General features: G+C 49.3%; 1 protein-coding gene across 3 annotated transcripts in view; it reads left to right on the top strand.

Annotated features, from left to right (window-relative positions):
• The window catches only part of FARP1 (FERM, ARH/RhoGEF and pleckstrin domain protein 1), a 267,734-nt gene that overhangs the window by 52,405 nt on the left and 197,502 nt on the right, over nucleotides 1-17,827 (top strand). For all 3 annotated transcript variants that reach the window (XM_080799514.1, XM_080799516.1, XM_080799515.1), the window contains exon 2: nucleotides 4,714-4,907. In XM_080799514.1, coding sequence (XP_080655640.1) covers nucleotides 4,737-4,907 — 171 coding nt within the window. In that variant the 5' untranslated portion in view covers nucleotides 4,714-4,736. The remainder of the gene's footprint in view (nucleotides 1-4,713; nucleotides 4,908-17,827) is intronic.

The following is a 17,827-nucleotide window of genomic DNA, read 5'->3' as shown; positions in this document are numbered from 1 at the left end:
CATGGGCAGCCTCTCCATTCCTTCTCCTCTGTCTGACCTTGACGGCAGTTTGGCAACTCTTTCCCCTGGTTTGTGGTTTGGAGTCGCAGATGTGTTCGGGGTGGAGTTGGCGCGCACGCACGTGTGTGTGTGTGTGTGTGTGTGTGTGTGTGTGTCCTTAATGCTTTTGGGTACATTCCAAGAGGAATTCTTGAAGCCAGGATACGACGACAAGGGAACTCTAGCTTTTTCATCTTTTCTCTGCCAGTTAAAAATTTCATGTTTCGTTGTGGTTCCTGTTACATACAGCCAAAGAGTGAAGTCGCTTCATGCATAGCTTTTTGCTTTTAGGTCTGGAATGATCATGTTACTAATAATGTTTCACAAGGGAAGAAGTGTTCACTTGCTTTGCTTTGGCCGTTCCTGAAGGAATTCAGAAGGCAAAGGTGATTATGGAGGTCAAGTCCAAGTAGAGCCTGGATTGATCTATAGAGACAGGAGGCTTTTGGGGGCTGTTAGACCTATCGGCCTAGAAGGCTGTGTTGCGTTACTGGACCCACCAGTTCCGATAGCAAGCATCAACGTGGTCACCCGTTTATGACTTGCCAGTGTTCCTCGGATATTTCCGTGACATTCCTAGGATGCTCAGCTCAGACCTCTTGGCTGGATTTATATTTGAATTGAGCAGTACTTTCCATGTACAGCCATGGTCTGCATGCGACTGGGAAAACAAAGGAGGGACTGCATTGTTGAAATGTCAGTAACCAGAAGTAGAAATAATACAGGCGTGAGGTCATTTGGAGACGGAGGAAAAAGGAATTTAAGGTACTAAATACCTATTAGTATCTAGCTCACTTTTAATTTTTACGTGCCAAGAGGCTAAAAAAGGACAATGCATATTTATTTAGAGATCTTGGGCCCCAGGGGGAGAGAGGGTTTAGTTTAGGAGGTGAGGGGCCTTACCCTTTGCTCAGGCAGGACAAGGAGAAAGTGCTTTTGTAGGGAGGGTCCCTAGCACCTTTGAGGTGGGGGTGATGTGGGGGACTAGGCCCCTTCCTCTCCACTGTCCCCTCCCTCGCTGGGTATCTGAGCTGTATCTCCTTGATGCAGCTGGAGGAGGGCAGGGGGCGGGGCCCTGATGCAGTGCGAGGAGGGGGAGGGGAAAGGAGGAGGAGGAGGAAGGCAGCAAGGGATGCTCTGAGAGACAGGGAGGGATTAAGACCAAAGCAGGAAAAAGTACAGAGCGTTGGCTGGGGACAGGCATGGCAAACTGAGCAGATGTCCATTTTCTCTGGAAGTTGTGTTTACTTTTAACCATGAGACCCCAACCAGAAAACCTGCAGGGAAGTAATTTTTCCTAGTTTGGGGAGATTGTCTGACACACAGCTGATTTCCTAACTAATCAGAGGTGTACCCCCATGTCTGATTCACTGAGCAAGCAGGCGACCCGTTGCCCCTTGGCGTGAGGCCTTGCGCTTGGGGCATCGCAGATGAACTGGTCTGGTCACACCGCTCGAGACGATGGTGAATTTTAAGCAAAGCACAGATCACACGACAAACAGATTAGAAATAGGTTCTTAAAGTTTACTGGGGGCGGAAATTAGAGAGCTGCCTCCTTAACGGATCTGGGAAGTCCTAGGTGGGCATTCAAAAAAGGAGGAGCCATTCCCAGAAAGGCTGCATCGCCTGGCCACAGAGCCCAACATCGAATATATAGGAACGAATAATATAGAAGTATTAGGAACTAATATAGTAATATAGGAACGAGTAATACTCTCCGGCGGGCTTTGGTGGGGTTTGTGGGGAAATGCGTAGAAAGTGGGGTTTCTGAGGTAGTTGTCAGACCTTTTCTCGGTCCAGTCAAAGGATGTGTCTCTTCAGGCTAGGGGAGTATGAGTCAATGACCAAGTTGTTGAGGTGACTCCATGGTTTCCATCTGCCAACCTCAGGGCCAGCCTTTGGCATCACAGTGAGAGGCAGCGTGAAGGGGTCGCCATTTGGAATTTTGTCAGAAACTTCTGGGAGCCCAACTCTTAAGGAGAAGGTTGAGCCAGGAGTTGGGTGAGAAGAACCTACCACGTGAGATTTACGAGCCGGATGGTTTTTTCCGAACACAGGAGCTGAGGGGTGACGTGATTTCAGATGTGTCAGACACAGCGCTCAGCTCCGTACCTCACGCCACAGGTGACCCCCCTGGTGCCCTTTTTGTGGCTTTCTCAGTTACTTGGGGCCCCTCTGAGCCTCTTTTCCTGTCTTCCACAGGGGCCCTGGCATGAGTTTGCTAGGGCGGCCATAACATAGCACCACAGGTTGGGGGCGGGGATACAACAACAGAAGTTCTGGAGGCTGGAAGTCCAGACTACCGTGTCGGCAGCGTTGGTTTCTCCTGAGGGCCCATGTCCTGGCAAATGGCTGCCTTCCAGTGCCCTCACATGGCCACTCCTCTGCTCTGGCGTCCCTGGTGTCTGTGGGTCCACGTTTCCGCTCATAAGGACACCAGTCAGACTGGATTAGGGCTCACCTTAATGGCCTTATTGTAACTTAATCACCTCTTTTAAGGACCTTTCTCCAAATAGAGTCACGCTTTGAGATACTGAGGGTGAGAACTTCAGTATAAGAATTGTGGGGGGGAGTGGAGGGGCACCTGGGGTGGCTTAGTCAGTTAATCTGCCTTCTGCTCAGGTCATGGTTTTGGGGTCCTGGGATCACATCCCGCATCGGGAGTCCCTGTGTAGTGGGGAGTCTCCCGTCTCTGCCTCCCACCCTCCCTTCCCCCAACTCATGTTCTCTCTCTCTCTCTCTCTCTCTCTCTCAAATCTTTTAAAAATTTTGTGGGGGAACAATACTCAGCCCATGACCACCTGTTGACTGGGCACAGTGGTTCTTTTTGCTTTCTTGTCCCCCCACCATTTGCTTTCATTATGGCTTTTGCTTTTGCTCTGACCCCCTCAGCCCAAATCCATCTCCGGCTTCCCCGCAGGACCCTGGATGTTCCCAGTCAGACTCTCATCTTCCCTCCCACACACTCTTCTGCTCTGATATAAAACTTTCTGGTCTTCGCTCTACTGCTGTATCCTGATCCTGGGCAGCTTACTGTTAACGTTGGGTTAATTTTTCCATAACTTTGGGTTTTATGGCCTCATGTTTTCCTTTCTCTTTCCACTGGCCACGTTATCCCCTGAGGCACAGATTGTCACAATAGCTTTGTCCTTTGATGGACCTGCCATCTTTCTCCAGCCTGTAGGATTAGCTCCTCCTCCGATGGTTTTTCTAAGATTCTGCCTTGCACGTGTCCTGATCACGCAGGGGCTCCCGGCTGCCTCGAGGGACGCCTCAGCCAGGCCTTGAGCTCCTCCATCATTTGGTTCCAGCCTGTTTTCCAAACCCGCTTTCCGCATGAATCCGTATTCTTCCCGTATGCCGCCTAGTTTCTGTCCCATAGCTTTGTGGGGGCCCTTCCCCTTCCCTGCAGTGCCTTCTCCTGTGTGCTTGTCTCCTTGCCATTATTATCTGATATTAGAGACTCGATTGAGGACCGTTCCTACCTTCTCAGTGATGGAAGCGCCCCCCCCCCCCCAACCTTGTGCTCTGTGATCCTTCATATCCAGCCAGGGCCCATCATCAAGCAGCCGTTATTGGAATCTTTATGCCCCGTGCTGTGTCTAGCCAGGTGCTGAGATCCAAAGATACCAAGCTTTGATTCCTGCTTTAGGTCTTGAGGTCCTGGGGTCCTGGGGGGTGTAATCGGGCAGAGGCCTATGGGACTCACCACCATGGTGACGTTGGATGATGGTTGTGGGTGCAGAGGGGGCAGTGGTACCAGAGTCCTGCCCAGGGGTTGGGGATGTGATCCTGGCATGGAGTTCAAAAGCCAGGGTAGAAGTTTCCAGGGGGAGAAGTAGTGCAAAGTGTTCAGCCCATGAGAGCCACGCTCCAGAGAGACCTGGAGCAGGACAGAGGGGAGGGGGAGGTTGGGGTGAGGTGGGGTGTGGCTGGGGGTGGGGAGGGGGACGGGGCCAGGTATGTAGAGGAAAGAGGATTGGGTTTTTATTTTTAGGGAAGTAACGTTGTTGTTGATACCATTATATGTGAAATGGTTTCTTGGGAAATGGGGGACCGTGGGGGGGTGGCAGGAAAGAAATGAGTTAGAAGGTAATTGTGATAGAAACAAGCAGAAGAAACGGGGAGAAGAGCCCCTACCCTCTTCGCCTGTGTTTGTGGGAGCGCGTGTTTACCTTCCTCAACAAATTCTAAACTCGAGAGCCACGATGTCTGCTTTATTTTTTTATCTTTATCAAGCCCATGTTTCTTGGTATGTTATGTGTCCATGAAAGCTAACTAAGGGATACTGATGGTATGGCTTAGGCATTGCTTATCCTCTTCTGTCCAGACTCCAAAAGTTGTGCCCAGCTCACGGTGGGCACTGCATAATGTGTTGAACACCACAGAATTTGTACTATGAATGAGAGCGGACTGTAAAACTAGGAAAGAAAATATGTTAAAATACGCACCACTGTTGGCTTGTGTTGGTTGGTTGAGGGTGACCTGACTTTTCATGAAGGCACCAAAGCCGCCCGCTTGTGAGTCCCGTGTTGGGGGACCCAGAGCCCACTGAGCGCCCACCGAGCTGTGGCTCCTCGGATTCGAGGACGGCTCGGAGACCGCAGATGCCCCTGAGGTCTTGACGTGCGTTGCCTCTTCTGATGTGTTTTTCTTCCTCACTGCTTTCCGCAGATATTCTAGAGTCTGCTTTCACCATGGGAGAAATAGAGCAGAGGCCAAGTCCAGGATCGCGACTGGGGGCCCCGGAGAACTCGGGGATCAGCACCTTGGAACATGGTCAGAAGCCGCCCCCGACGCCTTCCGGGAAACTCATGTCCATCAAAATCCAGATGCTGGATGACACCCAGGAGGCGTTTGAAGTTCCGGTAAGTTGGGGTAGAGGTGTGAACTCAAATGAGTGGGCAGCCTTCAGGATGGGGAGGTTCCTTGAATCCCCTTTTTCGGTGACAGGAGGTGGTGGGAGTGGGGGGTGGGGGCGGGGCGGGGAGGTGTGGACCGCCCCCGCCCCAGCACGCTCCTCTCACCCGTTCTGGTTCTGCCGTCCAGTATTGTGACTCAATGCGTGCACGGCCTAGATCGTGGTCTCAGTGTGCCGATCACTTGAATTACAGACTTTCCTGTAAGAGTATGTGTGTGTGTGTACATGTGATCTGTATATATTTGAACTGGATGCAATTGTGGTCTTGTCTCATTTGCTCACTACAAGTCTTCCTCTCATGGTGCGTGTGTGTGCACGTGCGTGTGCTGCTAATCTAGGGTACAGGCAAGAAAAATCCTGAGGAAACCATCAAAGAGCCCCATGTGGGTTTTCATGTCAGGAGAGACGTGGACGTCTGTGTTTGAGGGTGGGAGGTTGGGGGGGAGCAGAAAAACCCTGATCTAGGTCCATAGTGTAGCAGCCCCACAATTAGAGAGGGGTGTCTCTAGACACCAGGAAATGGGGGTGTCTGGGAGCCAGGCAGAGAGGGAAGAATCAGTGGCCTTGGCCTCTTTCTTCCGTGGGAGCCCTTTACCCTGGCTCTCGCCCCCATACCCCTGTGGTTCTGCTCTTTTTCCTCGAGCCCCTGCCTCCTCCTCCTCTCCAGCCTCCTCCTGCTGGAGGGTAGGAAACCAGCACCAGTTACAAGTGGTGAGGATTTCTCGGGCCCAAGGCGGGGAGGGTGAGCTGGGTGCTCTTGGCTCTTTAGAGTTTGGACCGCACTTTCCTCCTGAATCCTTGTCCCTCACGTGGATTGGGGTCCGCAGACCTTGTTTGTAGCACGCTTTGGGTTTAGTTTTCTGCGTTCTGTCTCAGGTACTATACAGCGAATCTGGCATTGTTGGTGGGGAAGAAAATAACTCCTGAATTCTCAACAGCCAACTAAAACACAAAACTTCGGGAACGTAACCTGTTCTTAAAGTGGAGACGACCCGTCTGTTACTCCTGCTGGCTAGAGGGACTGTGGGATTTAAGAGTTGACACAGACGTCTGTAACCCGTCATTTAATCACTTATGCAGTACGATTCACTAAATCATACTCCTCTTAATATCGTTCCGAGAGTGCGAATTACCATTAAGCGTCTCAGGGAAAGGTAAACCTCAGAATAGCTGTGCTGAAAACTGCCAATTTATTGTACATTTATTTTCTTGTTGTGGAATGCTTGTCTTTCAAGGGCTGGGGAACATCTCTGTGTTCTGGTGAACAAAGCCCTTTGCCAGTCCACCGAAACAACATAAATGAGGGCACCTGCCAGCCTGTTAGAATTAGACCTTCTGGAACAGGTACCCCCCTCCCACTTTCCAGTGCCTTCTCTTCGTTGCCAGACTGGTTTGGTGAGGTATTTAGTTTCAGGGTTTCCTGCTGGGCCTGTACTAAGGGCCTCTGAACACAAGTCTCTAGCTACACATTCTGTTAAATGGTGTTCGTGTGTGGTTTGGACTGAGGACTGATCAAATATTAATGTTGGGTGTGTGAACCACAGGGAGTGTTGTACTGAATTCACCTGCATTTCGTCAGTGTCCCTAAACCAAAGAATGTCACTAACAGCTAGGAACTGTATAGGATGTCCCTAAGGAAAGGAATGGAAGTAGGTTTCCATCGTTCAAAATTATTTGACTCAACGATGGGACGCCTGGGTGGCTAAGTCGGTTTAAACATCTGCCTTCAGCTCAGGTCATGATCCCAGGGTACTGAGTTCGAGCCCCGCATCAGGCTCCCTGCTCAGCTGGGAGTCTGCTTCTCTCTCTGCCTGCTGCTCTCCCTGCTTGTGCATGCTCTCTGACAAATAAATCTTTAAAAATTTTATTTTACGGGGCGCCTGGGTGGCTCAGTGGGTTAAGCCGCTGCCTTCGGCTCAGGTCATGATCTCAGGGTCCTGGGATCGAGTCCCATATCGGGCTCTCTGCTCAGCAGGAAGCCTGCTTCCCTCCCTCTCTCTCTTTGCCTGCCTCTCTGCTTACTTGTGATCTCTCTCTGTCAAATAAATAAAATAAATCTTTAAAAAAAAAAAAAAAAATTTTATTTTACTAGGGGCGCCTGGGTGGCTCAGTGGGTTAAAGCCTCTGCCTTCGGCTCAGGTCATGGTCCCAGGGTCCTGGGATCAAGCCCCACATTGGGCTCTCTGCTCAGCAGGGAGCCTGCTTCCCTTCCTCTCTCTCTGCCTGCCTTTCTGCCTAATTGTGATCTCTGTCAAATAAATAAATAAAATCTTAAAAAATTTTTTTTTATTTTACTAGATAATTGCTGGTGTCTATGCTTTGCATTTATAACCCCTTTATCTGGAAGTAACTTTTCTCTTTTCCTCCCCATAAACTCCTATGCACCCTTAAGAACCCTATCATTTTATCCAGATGCTAACATTGGAGATAGTGTCTGGGCTTTTTCTTCCCTCCCTCAGACCTCTTCCCTTATACACCTCTAAGGCTTGGGTTCAAATTTCAGCCTTTTTATACTGACTTCTTGATCACTTTGGACAAGTACCTCTCTGTATCTCTGCTTTCTCCTTTGTAAAATGAGGCCAGTAATAAACCTAACCTCCTATGATAATGACGTTTTTCCAGGCACTTTATACCAGTTCAGCACCTACTAAGCCCTCCATACAAGTAGGATGAGTGGTGCCTTTGCCACCTCCCTGGACAGGGACCTTGCCTTAGTGTCTCATTCCCGGCCCCTAGCACAGTCCCTGGCGTGTAGTCATTGCTCATTAAAACGTTTGCTGCCTGCATGTGAGCGTGAGTTTATCTTACAAGTAGAATTTAATGTTCATTTTTCCACACGTCTCATCCATTCATATTTTATTTTGAGTTTTCTAGTTTGGCCAGAATGTTCTTTCCCAACCAGCGGGTAACAGATGTTTTCTGTCACTGCCTGCAGAGAGGCAGATATCAGCATTTTTATTGACAGAGCTGATTCTAAATTGCTACCTTGTGCTCTCTATTCAGAGACCCAGCCAGGCCTTCATGCAGCTGGAAACCCTCCGGCCAGCCACGGTGACTCAGTCCTAGCACTCGGGATGGGAGCACAGTGACTCAGGATCGCAAGGGCCCCAGCTGCCCGTAGCTGCTAGAACACCTCGCTCCCCGGCTTTTTGCTGCGAGTTCGTAAGGCCCGGTGTCTGATGCTGGCAGGGTCTCCCTTGCCCCCATGGGACTGCTCCTTGGATGGGGCGCCGCCAGAGAATGAACTCTCCTTCCTCACTCCCATTTGCCACACAGATGAGCAGGGCATGCAGCCAGAAGTCCTGGCAGTTTCCCCTCGCGAGCATTCTTCTCTGAACCCTGTACTTCCTTGGGGATTGGATTTCCTGAGCTTTTTCTCATTAGTTTTGTTTCAGCGTAGAAAGCAGGCAGAGTCCTCATTTAAACTACGAATTCCCTAAACCCTTCCTAGCTCAGATAGCCAAATTGTGGTCTGCGTGGTTGTCTTTCTCGTTATTTGGAGGCTTTCTGAAAAGGTTCTCTAAGTGTTGAACCTTTCAAAAAAGCCTCCCTGGTGAGCACCGGTTTCTTCTGCTTTGTGGTTCCATCAGCCCCCTTTGCTCTTGACCTTGGACGGTCAGTTTAGGTATTTCGTCTGCAGAGTGGGAAGTTCAAGCTCAGTACTGACTGTAAATTCTTAAATGGCGTTGTATCCTCTTTATGTGGAAAATGCTGTGCACATAAGCCTTACCCGGGGGCCTGGGAGCTGCAGCCTTCCCTTCCACCTGGAGGCTGTAAAACGGAGTGCCTCGTGCAGCTCCGAAAGGGTTAATGACACTTCTCCCTGCCCCTCACCCCAGCCAGGGCCATCCCCCACTCAAGATCTCTGAGAAGGTTTTGTATGTCCTGGCCTCCTGACCCTGCTGGTAAACAAACACTGTTCCTACTGACGTTGGTCGTTGGTCGGTTGCATTGAAACAGATGGTTTCTCCTCCAAGTGTTTATTCAGTTCGTGTTTTCATTAGCAAGATCACTCTAGGAAGAGTCGAGAAGTTCAGGGGATAGAAAAGGGAGCCATTTCCTTTGCTGCTTTGGAGCTGCCCTGGTTAAAAAAAAAAAAAAAACAACACGTGGGAAAGTCACTCATGGGACCAGAAGACACCTGGTCTGTGTTGAGTTGGCAGGTGTGGCTGGGTGGGGGGCCGGCCGGCCGGCAGCGGGGGGAGCCTTCTAGAAGCAGTGCCCCGCATGAGTTGTGGTAGAAGGAATTCTGATGGCTGGTGTCCGCCGTGGCCATCCCAGGGTCCCATCATTGCGCTTTCCGTGTATTTGTCGTGTCCTCACCTCCCTCGGAAGCCTGTATAGCTCCCAGGTGTCGGAGGATAAAGTAGATTCATGAGCGTGGGGAGGCTCTGGGAACAGCGAGCGTCCCCCAAGTTCCAGACCGCCAAGCTGCGGGGGCGACAGTGCCCGAATTCTCTCCCCCACTGTCCTTGTTGGTTCCCCTTCTGTGGTGGCATCACACGGAGACCTGCTTTCGTTGCCATGCAGGGTTGGGGCTCCGGTGTGTAGGGCGTGAGCGCTGGGGGGCGGGGCCTCTTGTGTTCCCGTTTATTATCCAGTCCTACACTTGGGGGTGCCTGGACCCACCCGGCTTCACTTCCAACATGTTTCTCTCCGACCTGCCAACCGTCCAGGGCCCCTGTGGCTCTCACTGGGGGCCCTGCTTGGTCTCCTTGCAGTGCTTATTGTCTGTACCTCTAATTAGACTTGGAACCCCGGGCTCTAATCTTCTTAATTAGTTCCTTTACATCCATGCGTGAGACTCAGTTTGCTTATCTGCAGCATGAGGCCTTTGGTCTAGGTGATAGTGAAGGGCTTTTCCCTCCCTTTTTTGGAAGCTGGGACTCGCATTGACATCCTTGTTGATGGATTAACTTTTCAGGACTAGTATTTAATTGTCCCAGCAGGTGGTAAACTCTTTGAGAAAAGGAATTGCTTTTAAAAACAAAAGCAAAACAACCCCCCCTCCAAAAACAAACAAACAGACCCCACACTGATTGGATACAGAAGTTACTGTTACCTAGTGAGCAGTAAAAAAGAAGAAAAAAGTGGGGAGGGTGAACAAGTGTGCTGTGATTTCTGTGATATTTATGGAGCGTCAGGAAATTGACAGTATTTAACTTGCAAGGGTGTGTGTTGGGGGGTTACTTACATAAATCACACTGATCTAAAATGGGCTAAACGATACTGAGTTGACAGTGGGAAATAGAAGATTGAAAGATACCAGTAATTTTCTAGGTAACACATTGTTAGTAGGAAATCCACTTGTTGAAAACAGCATGTCCTAGTAAGAGTCCCTAGAGGTTTTTTTTTTTTACTGGGGGCAAAATGACCTCTGTTAAGTCAAACCTTATTTGTCTCTTACGGTCCACCCCCCCCTTTTTTTAATTATTAAAGATTTTATTTGAGAGCACAAGCGAGCATGAGCACAGGGGAGGGGCAGAGAGAAAGGGAGAAGCAAATTCCCTGCTGAGCAGGGAGCCCAACGTGGGGATCCCAGGACCCTGGTATCATGACCTGAGCCGAAGGCAGACGCTTACCCGACTGAGCCACCCAGGTGCCCTCTTAATGGTCCATCCCTAAATGATGAAACGTTCATTTCATTTTCTTACCTTTCGAAATGAAACTTGTTTAATGTCTAATTTTCAAGAAACTGGGCTTGACCTCTGTTGGGAACTTGTTCTGCATGGGCTTGGGTTCTTCGGAAGGTCTTAAACGTTTCTAGAATTTTAAAGCTATCTTCATCAGCTGGAGCTCAGAAACAGGCACAGACAAGTTTGTCTTTCAAGGTCCCCCGCTCCTGGGTGGACCTCCCCTTGATGCCTCAGCTAGAACAACGGTGTCCTTAGGTCTTTTTTATTTTGAATGCATTTTGTGTCCCGTCCTCATTACCCCCCTTCTTTGTTTCTATTTTAGCCATCTTAGAGAAGGTGCCCTTTTGGATAAGATGCTGAAAGTCGCTTTTTTTTTTTTTTTTTTTTTTTTTTGGTCCCCGAAGAGATGGAATGTATGTTTAACTGAAGGTCTTGTGGCGGGGGGGGGGGGGGGGGGGTGGGGGTGGGGTGGGGGTGGGGGTGGGGGGGTGGGGAATAGATCTTCCTTTCTTAAAAGTGTTGTGCTTCTCACTGCTCTGGAATTCCAAGCGCCTGGCAGTGGGGTGAGCTGTTCCCTCCAGTGGATGGGATTAGAGTCATGCTGGGAGGCAGATAGGGGTCCCAGGACTACTTGATTTCTCTCTCAGTCTCTTGCCTTTTTTAAAATTTTTTTTCATGCAATGCACTTGGAAGGGGATGAGGGAGAGGGAGAAGGGGTGGGGAAGGAGATGATGGTATTGAGACCTGAATAAAATTTAATTGCCCTTTTAAAACCGAGCAGGGAGTGGCATCTGCCCAGAGATGCTTTTTTTTTTTTTTCTTTTTAAAGATTTTATTTATTTGAGGGAGCACGGGAAGAGGGAGAGTCAGAGGGAGAAGCAGACTCCTGCTGAGCAGGGAGCCCGATGCAGGGCTCGATCCTGGGTACTCCAGGATCATGACTGGAGCCGAAGGCAGTCGCTTAACTGACTGAGCCCCCCAGTGGCCCCGGAGCCGCTCCTGAAGCCGCTACAGTCTGAACCAGAACGAGGGGAAGAAATCTCCCGCGTCCACTCAGCTTTTTAAAAATTTGTGTTTCTTTCCTTATCTGGTGTTGCTTTTGGCTCTTTTTGTTAGAGTTTCTGAAATAGTATTTTATGTCCACTCTGCTCTGCATCGTCCTTTCTTGTGTTTTATTTAACTGGAATGATCAATGGTGCTGTCTGGGTCTGGTCTCGTGAGGTTCCATTTAAAGGCCATTTTAATAGATTAAAACTTTTTTCTTTTTTTTTTTTTTTTTCATAAATCATTTCGGCCTAATCGTGTTAGTCTTCCTTTCTGGCTCCTTGAAGCCAAGAGTCGAATTTAGATGTTGGCCTGAAATGTTCGTTGGGGCGCCCTTTTCAACTTCGGCTTAAATGCTCGTGATCAAAGTCTGCTCTGTAGCTCTCATCGTTATGGCTGGAATCCCGCCCAGCTGTTGACTCTCCTCTCCCTGAAAAGTCTCTCAGTAGAACCTCATAAATTAAAACAAAACAAAACAAAACAAAAAAAACTGTAATTGAGAATGTCTGTATCTGGCATTAAAATGGGCCAATATCCTGGGCAAACAAAGGAAATTTTAGAGCTGTTCCCCACCCCCCTCCTTTAATTGGAGATAATAAATTTTCTAGTTCCAAGAAACACAAGGGTTAGAGGGGAAAATCCAGGACACTGGATCCTGGCTTTTTCATTACTCAGCGGCTGCGTGGCCCCGGGTGGGTTGATGACCATTCTCTCCACTGATGTCCTCCCTGAGTATGGAGGACGCCTGCGTCACGGGGCCAAGGTGAAGTCCGAGGAGACCCTTCTTGCAGAGCCCTGGACTCGAATCAGCCTCTCAGGAAAGTCTCTCTTTTTTTTTTTTTTTTGGTCCTCCTTGGCTGCTAATAAGCTTTAGTTGCTGGATTGTTCTTGAGCAAAATTGAGACTGAGATTGGAAAATACTCCCTGTGTCACCCCCCCCCCCCCGCACCCCACCCCAGCCAAGCTTTCTGCAGAGTCTCACATTTGATGAGCTTGGAGGGTTTGTCCTAAAATAGAGATGTAGCCCAGGTGGCTTTCGAAGGTCTTTAAGAGTGAAGTGCCACTTGGAGAGCTGCGGTGAATTCTCTGTTTCCGACAAGCACATTTACCGCCCCCCTCCCTTTTCCTCCCCTCCAAAATCTATCTGTAGCTTCTCTGAGCCTCAGTTCGCAGAGCTTCGGAATAGAAGAGGGTGTTCTTTGAGCTTAAATTTCCTGTGCATTCTAGCGCAGGCTGGCTGAAGGATTTCAAGATGGATAGGGGCTGTTGCCAAGACTTGTAGGACGACCCTTCATGGTGCGGGCTCTGTGTGCCCTTGGAAGGCGAGATACTCCTGTGTTTGTTAGTATGAAATAAGTTAAAAATCAGTGTGACTTATTTTCATACCTATTTTTAGGATTCCCTCATTAGTTGTCTTCCATCTCTTGGAGCATTTGAGTTGGACCTTAGTTTTAATTGCTAAGAAAAGGCACGGAATGATTTGAATCCGTTTGGGGTCTTGTGTAAGTGAGCAGCTCTGAAAGCCTTTAATGCTTCGTAACCGTAATCGAGCACTTGCTGGTTCCTCTTTGCTCATTTATATAAACAGGAAGCTAGGCTAGATACCCGCAGTGGAATTCTGTGGCTCTGGTGTTACTTTATGGAATGTGATCTGGAAAACGTGATAGGAGTTGGACCAATGTTTATGAACACACAAGGCAAGGTGCTGCGAGTGATAAGAAAGCGGATAGAAATGACTGCCTTCAAAAAAATCCATTTGCTAGACATTGTGCTGATAAGTCTGTCCTTCTGGTCTCTCACTTGTGGCTGAGCCACGAACCTCTGACCTGGGCGTGAATGAGGGTCGGGGTGGGGGGTCACAGGAAGGACTGGACCTGGTGTAGGTCACAGAGCTGGAGAGAGAGGAGGGTCCTAGCCCTGCACATCCCTACACCTAAGCCCTGCTTTCCCCACACCATGAGGTTGTCCAGGACCATAAGCAGCCCTCCGGTGAAGCAGCAGGTGTGTCCTGCCGGCCTCCAGCACGTGCTGGTGGTGGGCACCCTTAGGTGCGGGGGTGGGGGGGTTGGATTGAACGGGGCTAAACCTGCAGGAGGAACGCCCAGTGACCAGAGGCCTTGCCGTGTTTGTCCGCATGGTGGGATGGAGAAGACCCAGGAGAAATCGGGGAGGTGGAATTTGTAGGACTCGGCAGCTCATGGGATGGGAGCACCCAGAGAGTGGGAGACCGTACAACCTTTGGGTTTACAACTTGGGTGGCTCCCTGCTGTCGCAGAAGACCGGGAAATCACCCGGCACGGGCCTTTCCAGGACAACTCTTGTACTCGAAATCGTGTCTTCTGGTGTGAAAGGAACGTTGCTGATGTGGCTCATAAAAGGCACTGCCTTCTTCTTAATCACAAAGAAGAATCTGTGTCTCTACATGAACCTCTGAGCTTCACAGTGATTATGTAAATCGTTCAGACTGGAAGCATCACATGGAGATTGATTGCTTGGTTTCCATTTATACTAGGAAAATTCTATTTACTCTTGGCATTTCCATTTCCTTGTCATCCAGGGGCGACTCTGTTCAGCTTGCCATGGCGAAGTGAAGTCCAGGCTGGGAAAGCCTTTAAGTCCAGGGGCTTGAAAGGACCCTGCTCTAGATCCTTAGAAAGGAAGGGCGTGATACGGGTCATGAGCTTGTTGTTTAATTTTGATGCACTTTACTTATTAGGTCTCCTCCAGGGGTCATTTGTTAGTGTCTGTTTCTGTCTGCAAACTGAACACAGATGCCCAGTTACCTTTGGTCTAGATAGAAGGCTGAATGTCTACAGCTCTGAAAAGCAAGACCAATGAGCATTTGTCGAGTTGTTAAGGGTATCGAAACAATACCTGTTTTATGGTTAAAATCTATATTTATTTCCTCTGTTGCTGGAACACTGGGTGTTTCCTCAACAGAAACGTATTCCCTTTCCGTGTTCTCCTGGGGCCCCATGGGAGTTGTCATTCTGGGATTTGAAGGGACAGAAAGAGGGACTGGTTCCTCGGCCACTCATGGTGTGGCCAGCAGGAGTGACAGCCACTGCCGGAGTAGGGCCAGGAAGGAGGGAAGGAGGGAGCCCGCTTCTGTTCCTGACCACGTCTCTATCAGTGTTTCCTTCTGCTGAGCCCACCCAGAAGCCCACAAACCAGGGAGCCATGGGGAGCAGGCTGTCCCAGCCAGTCAGCAGGAGGAGTGGGGGGAAGAGCCAGGACACCCCGTCTCTTAGGGGATGACCCAGCCTGCCACCTCCCGGACAGAATGAAGACCACCAGGTGTGGCTTCCTCGGGCTCCTGTCTCCAAACTTCTGCTTCTCTCTCTCTCTTCCTCTGCCTTGGCTTCCAGCCTGTACACCGTCCGACCCCCCACCCCATCCTTAATCCCGTATCCTGCTGGACTGACACTGACAGGGAGACCTTTGTAGAAATCCCACGACTCGTGGACACGCTTTTAATCTGCACGTGATTTTATCATTAGAATCCAAATGCTGAAGATAAAAAAGAGCCAGCCAGAGTCGTGTATGGTTCTAGTGCGTACCGAATGGGAGTGGGGAAAAAAACTTCTCCATCACTGCTGGCCATCTGATTCTCCCTCGGCTTTCTGTAAGGCCGGAGATGACATGTTTTATTGGAGCTGTTAAGTGGGACGTCTGGCTGTGTAGCCCCGGTGCTGGGAAGTACTCTGCTCCTTCGTTAGCTGGGGTTCAGCTCTGTTTACCAGCTCCCTGCGTCCGGGTAGATGGCACAGGGATGGCTCGGGTCCCTGTTTGCTGGCCACATGATGAAGAGTCTGGGCGCCCAGCACCGCCCCGCCCGAGCTCTCCTGGTTTAAGCTCTTGCCCATTATTCCCTTTTCAAGAGGAAACCCTCATTCCAAGCAAAGTCCTAGTATTTGCTCACGGTGAGCTTGCCGAAACCCTAAAAACAAAGATAGTCTGTCTCCTTCCCCCGACCCCCTTCCTTTCCATTCTCAGGGCAGTTTCTCTGAGGTGGGCTTTTCCGTCAGTGCCCACCACCACCTTCTCTTTTGAAGCTCTAAAGAGGGACATGGCAGTCTTAGCAAAGAAAACTCTAATTTTCTCCAGAAAACTGGTTCAGCAAGGCCCTGCCAGGAGCCACTCGGCGTCCTGCCAACCCCGGGGCTGTTCAAGAGAGGTTTTATGTGGGTACGAGCTGCTTAGCTTCCAAAATTATTTTTGCCCTCTGTCTGGCTCTAAAAATGCTTGACGAGGGGCCTGGGGAGTTGGTTTTGTTTTTGGTCATTGTTTGGTGGTACACAAGGTACTAAAACTCTTTCTCTCTCAGCCCTGGGCCCACAAGAAGCCTCCGGGCAGTGCATGGTCTTTGTAAGTCCTGCTGGCCTCGATTTCTGCTGCGGCCTTGAGGGGACATTTCAGATGTGGTTCATTTCCTGGGCTCCTTCACTTAATGCCTCAGTTTGACATTTGTTGAGATAGAACGTGTTAGTTTGCTAGGGCTGCTGTGACCTAGGACCACAGACGGGCAGATTCAGCAACAGAAATGGAGCCTCTCACAGTTTCAGAAATGGGCAGTCAGAGATCAAGATGGCGGCGCAGTCAGAGATCAAGATGGCGGCGCATTGGTTTCCTTCTATGGCCATGAGGGAGAATCTCTTCCAGGCCTCTCGCCTAGCTTCTTAGGGGTTTACTGATGGTCTTCCGTGTTCCTTGGCTTGTAGCTGTCTCTCTGCCAATCTCTGCCTTCATTTTCACTCAGTGTTCTCTGTGTGTCCATCTGTCTCCCAGTTTCTCCCTTTTCTGAGGCCACAGTCCTCCTACTGGTTTAGGGCCCACCCTGTCTTAACCTGATTGTCTGCAAAGATGCCATTTCCAAATAAGGTCGCTGGGTGCTGGGAATCAGACTTGAATGTGTGAATTTTGTTGAGACCTAATTCAGCCCCGATGGACAGCAACTGATTTTCCTTGTTCAGCTTCTTTATGAAACCTCATTTGAGAAATGGTTAGGCTGTTTGGTGCCGTGGCTTCTAGCTTTGCAACTTAGGTACCTAGTTTCTGCTCTGGTTCCTTTGGAGCACAGTGTAGGATAGGACATTTTCCCAGTTCGTGGAGGAGATTTTTATCCCCCAAAACTCTTCTTAAATCACACATATGCATAATTGAAATGAGATCCATAGTATGAGCAGCTCCACTAGGAGAGGAATCTTGGCTGTTTCAATCAAGCAAACCACAGGAGTAGGTTGGTTTTGTGTAATTTTCCTTCGTCCCCGAGCATTTTTCCATGAATCTGTAATGGGAGTGTGTTAGCTTGAAAGTCACCAAGGAGCACTTCCCCGCATCATCCTGTTGGGTTTCTAACATCATTCACTGGTTCTGATGAGTATCCCTTCCTTTGATGTCTTGGTCCAGGTTGAAAACACAAGACTTTATTGCTCTCCTAGTATTCTCTCTCCATCTTCCAAGGGTTATGCAAAACAGCATCACTAACCATTAAAGAAATGCAGACCCAAATCAATGAGATATCCTTTCCCACCCATTAGGATGGCTGCTGTCAAAAGAACAGAATCTGAACAGGTGTTAGGTGAGGAGGTGGAGAAATTGAAACCCTTGTGCCCTGTTGGTGGGAATGCAAAATGGCAGCCGTGATGGAAAATACAGCTATTCCTCAAAAATTAAAACCTGGAATTACTGTACAATCTAGCGATGTTACTTCTGGGTAGAATATCCAGAAGAAGTGAAAACAGAATCTTGGAGAGATGGGTACCCTGTGTTCATTGCTTATTCACAGTAGCCAGGAGGTAGAAGCAACCCATGTGGGTATTGATGGAGGAGTGGCTGACATGGAGTATATACATTCTATGGAATACATAGTCTTCAGAAGTGTATAATTCTAATCTCAGGCTGATTTCATGGGTGATCAGAGTTCTTTGGTAGGTAATCAGCTCACTTTATGGTACAGGTTGAAATGGCGCCTCCTCCTACTTCCCCGCCATCTTGTCTCCCCTCCGAATATGTAGTCTTCAAAGGAAGGAAATCCTATCACATGCTGCAACATGGATGAACCTTGAGGACATTAAGTGAACTGGGTCACAGAATGACAGAGGCTCTATGAATGCACTTATTTGAGATACCAGGAGTCGTCCAATTCCTAGAGACAGAAAGTAGAGCAGTGGTCACCAGGGACTCA

Source organism: Martes martes, assembly GCF_963455335.1.
Source record: "Martes martes genome assembly, chromosome: 3".
In the NCBI taxonomy this organism is placed as follows: Eukaryota; Metazoa; Chordata; class Mammalia; order Carnivora; family Mustelidae; genus Martes; species Martes martes.
Note: the sequence above shows the minus strand (reverse complement) of the source record. Positions and strands in the feature narration are given on the sequence as shown.